The sequence below is a fragment of the Nicotiana attenuata genome, unplaced genomic scaffold (assembly GCF_001879085.1).
Source record: "Nicotiana attenuata strain UT unplaced genomic scaffold, NIATTr2, whole genome shotgun sequence".
In the NCBI taxonomy this organism is placed as follows: domain Eukaryota; kingdom Viridiplantae; phylum Streptophyta; class Magnoliopsida; order Solanales; family Solanaceae; genus Nicotiana; species Nicotiana attenuata.
In genome coordinates, this window is record NW_017670740.1 from 122,254 (window position 1) to 132,984 (window position 10,731).

The following is a 10,731-nucleotide window of genomic DNA, read 5'->3' on the forward strand; positions in this document are numbered from 1 at the left end:
ATGAGTCTGAGATTTGGATCTGTTGGTTGGTGAGGCTGCTGAAGGACCAGAAATTCACTGGGTTATTTTATAGCGGGCATGTACTGTTTGATGGGGGCCTGTACTTGTTTCAGTCTGTATTTTTGTCATCTTTCAGTTTGTATCATTCAATTTTGGTTCTGTAACTTATAATAACAAATAATTGGGGCATTAGTGAAATTGGGGAATGTGTGTGCTTTATTCTTGCATAAAGGGTAGAGAGCATGCCTATAAGGTCCATGTGTTTTATTTGCTATTATGTTTGGCTTGCTCTACTTCTGCACGCTAATAGAAATCATGACTATAGAAATTGCACACTCCTCACCTAATTTGTCTAATATCACTATCTCAAACATGCTATTAATCACCATACTTGATTTCTATGTTATTTACTGTGCGTTTAGACAACATGCCCATATGATGTATATTATATGCTTTTGCTAACCTAGATATCATGCCTATAGGATTTTAAATAATTAATTGATCAAATTGCTTTTATTACTTTTGGTGCACTGTCCATCTAGATATCCTGACTATAGGATGCTTCTGCCGTTTATTACACTTCCACCTAGATAGCATGCATATAGGAATAACTATGATAACAACGAGTTCAAATACCAATTGTTAGGAATCTTGCCTATAGAATACTGTCATCGGCCTAGGAAGCATGTCTATATAGCCAAATACTGGTAATTCCGAGTTTTCTAATAGCTTTCACGGCCCATTGTACAAACAACTTAGAAATCATGTCTATAGGTTTTTATAACACATGCAATTTGAAAATTAGTTAATTTGGAACAGCAACACTGCCTGTACGACGTTTGAAATCAAAATCGTATAGAAATCATGCCTATAGGACGGTATCACCCGCCTAAGATGCCTATTGATAAAATTAGTGCTAATAATCCTGAGTCTGCAAATGGTTTACTGCCTCCTCGCCTAAGTCATTTAGAATAATAATGATGAATATACGATACTGGAATTAAGAATCGCCTAGAAACTATGCCTATAGGATTTTAAGTCTTGATTCTAAAACAATGTACTGCCTAAACTGCCGCGTGCATTTGTTGTTTATATGTGGAGGCTAACTTGGGCCTTTAATTGTCTTTATGTGAAGTCCTATCTGTTTTTAATATTAGTTTTATCATTTTGAGCACCCTAAGTAAGGTCTAGAACCACCTAATAGTAGGTCCAATGCCTCTTGGACCATAGGCATGGGACAGGTAGTGCACGCATATGATACGACTTAGAATTGAACTAGAGCGCCTTTAAGTAATAACTTCAACTTCAACATAGTAATTGGGTAGCAGGAGATGATAGTCTGTGCCCGCTTAATAATATGAGCAGCCCCTACCTTAAGGGAGTTGCGAAGTATTATTTATGTTGCACGGGGTGATCCTTTAGGCTAAAAAACTTAGGACCCCCCATTTCCTGGTTATTTACACTTAGTTATTTAACATAGACCAATGTAGTTATATCCTTGCAATCATTAAGGACTTGTATCAGTTCTCATGTGTTATGATAAGACTCTTCGGCTTCTATACTTCCCTTTGTTTATTTGATCATCTAGCCTAATAACATAATCCACTTAGTTTAAACTTCGGCCGGAAACCACAGTTGTGGACCTCGAAGAGTACCTGACACCTTCTATTCGAAGTAACTTGAGCCCTTACCCGATCTTTAGTGACATAGACTAGTTAAACAGAGTTATCTGCAAATAGGTGCCCTAACGCACCTTAAAATCGTTAGGTGGCGACTCTTCTCTTTTAATACCTTCCTTTATAAGAGTTGTCACACGTCGAAACTCGCTTTCGTGAGAAAATGGGGTGCGACAATAACTAGAATTAAACATTTAACACAATGAGCTAATATTAAAAATTTGAATCAAACAAAAGATAAATTATTTTCTTTAGTATTGAAAATAAAAAATTCTTTAGTTTAACTAATTCGCAAAAGAATATCATTCGAATATATTTTTTAAATTCTCATATAAGTAAAGTTATTTTTCAAGTTGACATACTTTTTGAGTACATAAATTTATTTTCATAAGAAGAACATCAACGATGAAAGGAATCAAAAAATTAGCTCGATTATAATATAATATTAAGAATAAGAGGTTAGAATGCAAACAAGAAAAAATGAGGTTGAGACAGTATTGAAGACAAACTATATTCTAATGAGTTGGCGGTAATTATTTTTCTTTTATTTTCCATTCATTCCGGCAATTGATTCTTTGTAGTTTTTGTTACCAAAAAAAAATGACTTTTTGTAGTTTTTTAATATTAAGTCATCTATTGCAAAATACTAACTCAACATAAATTACAACAAACAACCTAGTAAAATTCCATTAGTAGAGTCTACGGAGGATAGTGTGTATGCAGACCTTATCCCTACTCCGAAGGAATAGAGAGGCTGTTTTGAAAGACCCTCGGCTCAAGAAAATAAAAAGACAAAAGGAGACAATATTAGTATCACCAAAGAAATCATAGGACTAATAGAAACAACATGAAATCCAGAAGAAAGATGCAAAGCAAAAGCGTTAGCTAGTAAATATGTCCTGCATTGAAAAGTGAAATAGTAAGACACAACATTGGCACTAGCTATCTTACACAAAAACCCTACCAGACTAGTCTCACAAAAGTACGAAGTAAAGCAAGACTCGCCTATCTCCTAACCTACAACCTAATACTCGACCTCCACATCCTATCAAGTGTCATGTCCTCGGAAATCTGAAGTATCTCCATATCCTGCCTTATCACTTCTCCCCAATATTTCTTAGGCCGCCCTCTACCTCTTTGTGTGCCCTCCACAACCAGCCACTCACACCTCCTTACCGGAGCATCTGGGCTTCTTCGTTGAACATGCCCAAACCATCTGAGCCTCGCTTCCTGCATCTTGTCATCAATGGGGTTACGTGCACCTTTTCCCGAATATCATCATTGCTAATCTTATTAATCCTAGTGTGCCCGCACATCCACCTCAACATCCTCATTTCTGCTACTTTCATCTTCTGGATATGTGAGTCCTTAACAGGCCAACACTCAGCCCCATACATCATGGCCGGTCTAACCACCGCTTTATAGAACTTACCTTTGAGTATCGGTGGCACTCTCTTGTCACACAGGACTCCAGATGCTAACCTCCACTTCATCCATCCTACCCCAATACGGTAACTCAACATAAATTATTTATGTATTTTAAATTTATACTTATCCAATTTTTTTCTAGGAACTATAGGATTTATCCCTTCATTCCCGAATCTATACAAGACTAGAAGATTCAATTTTTAAATTTGTGTTGTTTGACAAGTATTTGAAAAAAAAGTGATAAAAGCATATAACAAATATTCAGTCATTTGTGCCGAATGAAAATTTTGGTAAATTAGCAACAAACAATAGATGTTGGTATTCAAATTTATAATAGCGTTCTTGTGAGATACGAAGGAAGAAGCTAGGAGTTAATCAAAATCGAGATTAAGTGTATGTGTTGTTTAATTACGTTTTTATAGGTATTTTATATTAGAGTTTTATCTAATGGGTATTTGCATTATTTATTTTATAAATCAACACACTGTTTAATATTATTTATTTAATTTTTTAAAATAGTATATTCATTGATTTAAAATACACGCAATTTCTTATAAGCTTACACAGATACCCTCTTAAAAAAAACTCTTAAAACTAAATAATTATCGACTATTTTAATTGTTAAGCTACGAGAAACAGATTCTAGAACTCCAAACTTGATGCGAAGCATCAAATTAGAAAAATTCAAAAGACATACTCCAACAGTTACGTCTTTTGGAAGCGGTAGTCTTGTGACCTTTGATTATGTAAAATATAAAAAAGAGTAAATTCAGAGGGTAATCCCAACATAATGATGTATTGTTTTCTCGAAGAAAAGTCTATTTAAGACCACTGCAATGGGTGCTTAGGTTCGTAAATTTTTCTTTATTTGCTCAAAGTTGGGGTTCGCACCGCAACATTAATGCATATTGCTCTTTGGTTAGCACATTCATTCATCGTCTAGAGAACAAGTTGTTCAACTACAATTATTTTTGTTATTTGCCCGGACACATTTTTCCCTCCAACTTCATATGTAGCTCATTTCATTCACACATTTAGGACAAGTAGAAAACATACATGTGATTGCTTCAACCCTGAGAATGAGATACATTAATAGAGGCTGATAATTTTATACTACTTTTTACTCAAATTATAGGTTCAAATAAACTGACATACCAAATTAGTGTTACTCGCACTTAGTGTTTATACCAAATTACATTAATTTATTATGACTAAGTGATAAATTAAGGTGAGAAAACATACTAACTTTGGTTAAGTCGTAAAAGTGTATGTAGAAGACATATCCCATGATTTCGCATAAATATCAAAACATTACATGAATTATCAACGTAGGCATTTATTTGGTATATATATAAGGAGAAATCATCATTTCTTTCTTTAGGGAAAAATGTTCATCCTGCCTTAGACCATATTCTCAATCATATTAGATACTTATATATCAATAATAGCATTTTCCTTGAAAGAGACATGATCTAAAAAGCTCAACTACAACTGCTGGCAAAACAAACAGTCATGATATCGAACCAATAAGAATTCTGATTATCTTCCAATGGTAGTATTTTACACAACAAATAAAATGAAGTTCAGAATTCCCATTTCTATTTTTTCTCCATTATTTCTGGTGTTCAATTTCAAAACTGAATCTCATTTCATGCAAACTGACAACAAAGGCAAATCCCACAGCAGATTTACTATAGCTAATGTAGAATGGAACTAGCTAACTCGAGACAGTGGATATCTTCCTCCACCAAGCCAAGAATTGGTCTCCTACTTAAGCCAATAATTCAAGTTAGTGAAGCACTAATGTATGACCAGTTTGCTTCACCTATCTTGTACTTAATTAAGGATCATATTTGCAAAGGTTCTCGAAGCCCATGTATTCATGACGCTGGATCTTCCCAATCATGTTCGAGATTCCAACCCCACCTGTCAAACCAGAAAAGAAAATTCTAATACCAATACAATCTGAAACGCTGAATGAAGTGATGATTCATACAGGAGGGATGTTAATATATTGATGCTGATAGATACATACCTAGTAAAATTGCGCTCACGAAAATTGTGAAGGCAAGTATAAAGATGATAAGTGATGCTCTTCCTAGTATCACAATCATCTTCCTGACAACATGTTGCCCAACTAAAGCAGCAACAGTTGCCACGGCAACGAAGTACGCAGCTGCAGCAAGGATACAACTTTTATTTCCTATATAAAGGTGAAAAATCTACCTAATAACCGTTAATTTAAGGGATCAGCACACACATACCATAAGGAACTGGGAAACGTTTTAGAAGGTAATACTCTACAACAGACATTGATGAGGAGAACATCATTGCAAAGGTGGCAGTTGCACTTGAAACCTAATAGCAGAAAACACAGTTACATGAGACAATGGCTTTGAAGTATGATAAGAAGTTGAATAGATACTAGATAGGAACACAGATCACAAGTAAAAATATTCTTCCTCCAAAACTCCCTTGAGTTCAGCCATGGACACTTGAAGTAAAAATGGTAGCTGAACTCTTTGCTATTTGTACTATTTGACTACCAACTGAATTTTGAAAATATACAAAAACTGCTTTATAATTGGATAAAGACTATAAGCATGGATGCTTTTCATCCTTATCACAATAAAAAAAAAATGGTCTGCTTTTAATATATAACGCTGCTAAAGACTACGCATCAAACAACTCATTTTACTGTAATTCATTTCTAATGCAATCAAGGAAAAAAAAAACCTCAGCTGCATATAGGGAATAAGCAAAATGATGAGAAACTTCAAAGATGACAAGAAAAGCTCTTTTAGTTGTAGATTAACATGAGCATACAGAAGTCTAGGTAAAACGAAACATGGAAGGAAAAATGGGAAATGAATCATGTATGAAGCTAGAGGAAGATGATATGTGAATGTCATAATACACAAATACTAATCCAATTTGTCGAGAAACGAAGTATCCAAGAGTTTTGCCAAATTCTACACTTCAAAAGGCAAACCCCTAATAAACTTAAGTGAACATTATTCAGCACAGACCTTTATAGGTACAGTCAATGTTACTATTGACCACGGAATTTGTTGAAAACTAAGAGGCGCGTATATACATTACTCAGAAAATGATAACTGAAATCATCTGTAACAAAAATCTTTAGGCCATCTTCTTTAAATCAAGATATATGGGGCACCTTATCTTTGACTCTCACTGTTTGAGTTTCTCTTTCAATCCAGGAAATCAGAATTCATTTGTGTTTCTAACATATCTAAGATCCCTTTGACTTTAGATTTGGATCCAAAAAACTACATGCTGGTACTCATGGATTAAAAACTTCAATTGTCTTTTTGAGTACCAACACAATATCTTCTGAGAATTTCCAGAAGGGATTTGTTGCAAGTTTGACCTGGCTTAGATTTCATAGCTCAAGCCACCATAAATCTCAGGAGGATCAGTCTGCAGCCCTAGCCTCCCAACTTTGACGAACCAGTTGTCCAATTTTGTGGCTATTTCAGTTTTTAACAAAACTATATTGTCATGGTAAGAACATGAACATTAGAGATTATCGGCCAAAATAAAACTCAGCAAAGCATAACCAGCAAAATGAACCAACCACAGATTGGTAGAATTCGTGCACCCTAACGTATAAGAAAATAAATTTTTATCTTTGCTCCATACCACTTAAGGATAACAAATAGACGCACCTGAGGAGGAACGCCCAGCTCCAAAAACATAGGGCCCATGATAAATCCTCCGCCCAAACCAAGAAGTCCCCCTACCATACCCGCTATTACTCCAAAAAAGCAATAAACAATTAGTTGCAGCACCCGGAAGTTGGTTCCTTGTTCTCCCTTCGATTCAATCCTTCTCCAACCCTTGTATAGGCTAATAGCTTCATAAGATGATACACCAAGGGAAACTGGGATCTGCAGGACATTGGAAGAGTTCATTGTTCAATAGCTAGAACAATTTTTAGGATTTTACAGTTTGCTTCAACCTCCAATATAGGTTAAACACAAACCTGCAACAGGTTCACCGCCCAATATAGTGCTGTACAATTGTCTGTATAATTCTATTTCCACAAAACAAAAGGCCAGTTAGTTTACAAAATTAACAACTTAAAAAACAATCCAAACTCAGAGTATCATCTCTGAGCATACATGATATCATAAACAAAGAATATAGATATGAAAGAAATGAAAACCTTGCCAATTTGCAGTCCTAGAAATGAAACCCAAACAAAAGACAGGAGTCCAACTTCCTTCCAGCAAACATTCTCCAGGATAGGCACCTAAAATGACACAGCTTCTTAGATCAAAACTAGAGGATATTATCATTTCAAGATCTAAGATACGTCACCTCAGGTTCGGAAGATTCTGTTCCTTTCTTTTTAGTGTCATCGTTAGAACCACCAGGAAGGAGCTTGTATTCTGCTTCTTCACCAGCGCCTAGCACAAAGAACCAGATAAAAGGAAATGAAAAGAACAGTGAGATTGAAAGCCCATTAAACTCATTTATAATAAAGAAGTTGTTTCTATAACCTACCATTTACGCCTGACTTTTTCGCAGCCTCAGCCTGAAGTAAGGAAAACATATGATTATGAAAAAAACCAACACTTCACATATATGGCCTTACTTACATACCCTTTCTAGAATTCAATGGGACAAGGCATCTCGATACTAGGAATAGTATCATATATATAACATGCTATTTACTGTACAGAATGGATGCCACTAGAATAGGTGAAAAGAAAGAGTAAAAGTACAAACACTTCAAATGTGCTGTTTCAGTGCATAGATTACTGTATTCAAATAGGAAGAAATTATGCGTTAACCTTTTTCATGATAGTCTCTTTCTTCCACGTTTCAACCCCTCGCAAAAAGGCCTTGGTTGATGTAGCTGCAACAATCATGTAAGTTCAGAAGTTTTGTTGGAGCAGTTCGTAAAGGAAACATGATACTTCGACTGCAGTCTTACCGATGAAGAGTAATATTAGCAGAACTGTGACCATCCAGTCAGCAAATATCACGTTGAAAGTAACTCCAATACTAATGCCAAGCATCAGCATTGGCTGGATGAGCACAGCCAAGTCATAATCAATGATAGGCATATCAATTGTTGGATGCCTGAGCTTTAGATTATAGTAAACAGTAGAGACCGAAGCTCCCATGATCATACCTGACAAATCAAGAGTAGAATCTGTGAGTCCCTTAACCAGGAGAGAGCAGCTAATAGCAGAAGATGACAATTCAGAAATTAAGACTTGCTACTACAGTGCTGGTGCTGATATAGTGTGAATTTCAGGGGGTAAATTATCTGATATACACACCTTGTCTCATCAAGCCGCTAAGTTCTGTTTACAAATCCAAATTGCGAGTTAAGCTAAAAGACCCTACTATTACACTTCTCACAGAATGGGGAAAGTATATCCAACATTATGCCAAAATAAGATAGCTGAATTTAGCTCAAGGACTGTGCAGGGCAGGAAAGCTAATTGTTAAAGAGTAAAAGAATGTTTACCAATGAATACTTGAGTCAGGAGTATTTCCAGGCAAAAAGTTCAGGGTCTATTAAGTCATTGCTCATTAATTTCCCTTCTATTTTCTGTTTTTAACATTAAGTTCCTTCATTTCAGTAATCATGGGCAAGTCCAGATGGATCAGAACAAAATAAATACGCACTACAATTTGTGAAGCCACTGAAGACATGAAACTAACACAAAGTTTCCTTAAAAGTCAATGTTATACTAGTGCTTCCCATCTTACACTTTGAAATTGCAGTAGATGATTTTGGATCAAATCCAATGATAAGAGAAAGCATAGGTACGAATATGCCACCACCACCAACACCACCTACACTCCCAAATGCTGCTCCCAAGAATCCAATTATGGAACCGACAACAATTTCCCATCCAAATTTCATATCCTGCAACGACATTCAGTAGGGCACATTCAGAACTTCCATTGTCAAACATAGTCAACAGGATCAAACCAAACAGGAGCCTAATGAAAACATCCGGGCAGCTATAAAAGTAGAATATTATTAATCAAAATGGCTCATGAATGTGGCAGTTCAATCATAGCTCAGATTTTCAAAATGCCAACATCTTAGAGGTCAGAAACATCAACTCACATAACTACACTGGAACGTAAACTTCACATTGGCCATCTTACTCATACATCTTAGTCATGTGGATTCAATTTTTTTGTTTTACCGATCAGTTCTCGGACGTATATTTTCATTCCTTTTCTCTTCTTGATCTCAATGGTAAGTAAATATACATAGTGACATGCAAATCCTCCACCTTCAGAAGAAATTAGGAAGAGGAAAAAAGGACACAAGTGCACACGAATATGCATATAGATAACTTATTGGTGCAGTTGGGTGGATTTAGTATACAAGGCACGGGTTCACCTGAACCCAATAACTTTGGCTTAAACCCCGTATATGTGTTAGAATTTTCAAATAGGTACAAAATAAGAGTTTTCAAACTCAGTAAATCAAATGGACTGCGGTAGCATCGAATTGGACTGCTTGGATTTGGGTTCAATTTACTCTCGCTCAATTAGCTAAAACTACTCATAGATTCAATATTAGTCCATTAAATGGTCCCACCTAATCAGCTAAATCATGTTTAAGTAAAGTACCAACTACCACTATCAATCAATCTTGCAGATCACATAAAAACAACAAATCACTACTAGCTCTAAAAATTCAAAACTACAAACAGAATACAACAAAACTAAAAGTTCATTTAAAATGAAGAATATTTAATTACCGGCCAAACATGTTGGTAACCAGATTCATTAGGCTTCCACAAGAAATTGACAACATCAGTAAGGTATTTAGCATCTGACTGCTGCTGATGAGTTGCATTATTATATATTTGTTCCCTCTTCAAACTTCTTTCAGCTGAAACAAACATTGCAGCCAAAAGAAAACTCCATGAAATTGACAACAGTGGCCTAAAAATCTTCCACCTTGTACCAACTCCAGCCATAACCAAAAAAATATTACTTTCAACTAGCACAAATTAACAAGATAGAGCTTCAAACAAGGAAATTAAAAGACTCAATTTTGTATTTTAGAAACAGAGAGAAAAATGGGGAAAAAGGAGAAGAAAAATAAATTAAAAAGTAGGAGTGGGAGACAAGTAGACGTAGTAGATGGATGAATGAATGAATGAGTGAATATATAAGAAAACGAGACTTTAGTTATGTGAATCATTACTACATAAAACGACACAGTTTGAGTGGCTTGTTGATGGAAGACTTGGATTTTGTGTGTGGGCCCGCGGTGTGAATCGCATTAAGTGGGTTCCGAAGGCAACTACTCCTTCACTGCACGTTCATTTCTCTCTCCAATTTCCCCTTTTATTAAAGTAGACTCTATTGTGAGTAAATTTTTATTTCTCCGTTTCAATTTAGATGTGTAGTTTAAATAAATATAAAAAAAAACTTTTAAAATATGTAGTCCTAGAAGTTTAAGGGATAAAAGTTTTGTGTGTGGTCATGATATTTTTGTGACTATAAAAGCTTCTCATTACTGGATAAAATAAAAAAATTTAAGTTAAATTATTTTCAAATATAGAAATATATCATTCTTTTTCAAACAGATTAATAAGAAAAAAAAGTATGTTTT

At 35.2% G+C, this 10,731-nt stretch overlaps 1 protein-coding gene across 1 annotated transcript; it reads right to left on the reverse strand.

Annotated features, from left to right (window-relative positions):
• Positions 1-4,617: 4,617 nt before the first annotated feature.
• Positions 4,618-10,284, reverse strand: LOC109242848. Its single transcript, XM_019409716.1, has 12 exons — positions 9,869-10,284; positions 8,856-9,015; positions 8,068-8,268; positions 7,925-7,989; positions 7,635-7,665; positions 7,449-7,537; positions 7,294-7,380; positions 7,111-7,161; positions 6,794-7,015; positions 5,369-5,462; positions 5,140-5,280; positions 4,618-5,030 (listed from the first exon to the last, which is right to left on the reverse strand). The coding sequence occupies exons 1-12, from the start codon at positions 10,088-10,090 to the stop codon at positions 4,945-4,947; spliced, it is 1,449 nt and encodes a 482-aa protein (XP_019265261.1). The 5' UTR covers positions 10,091-10,284; the 3' UTR covers positions 4,618-4,944.
• Positions 10,285-10,731: the final 447 nt, after the last annotated feature.

Coding starts and splice junctions, on each gene's coding strand:
- LOC109242848 (XM_019409716.1), bottom strand. CDS start 10,090: ATGGCTGGAGTTGGTACAAGGTGGAAGATTTTTAGGCCACTGTTGTCA. Junction 7,381..7,448: donor CAGAATCTTCCGAACCTGAG/GTGACGTATCTT, acceptor GTGTCATTTTAG/GTGCCTATCCTGGAGAATGT. Junction 7,162..7,293: donor TAGGACTGCAAATTGGCAAG/GTTTTCATTTCT, acceptor TTGTGGAAATAG/AATTATACAGACAATTGTAC.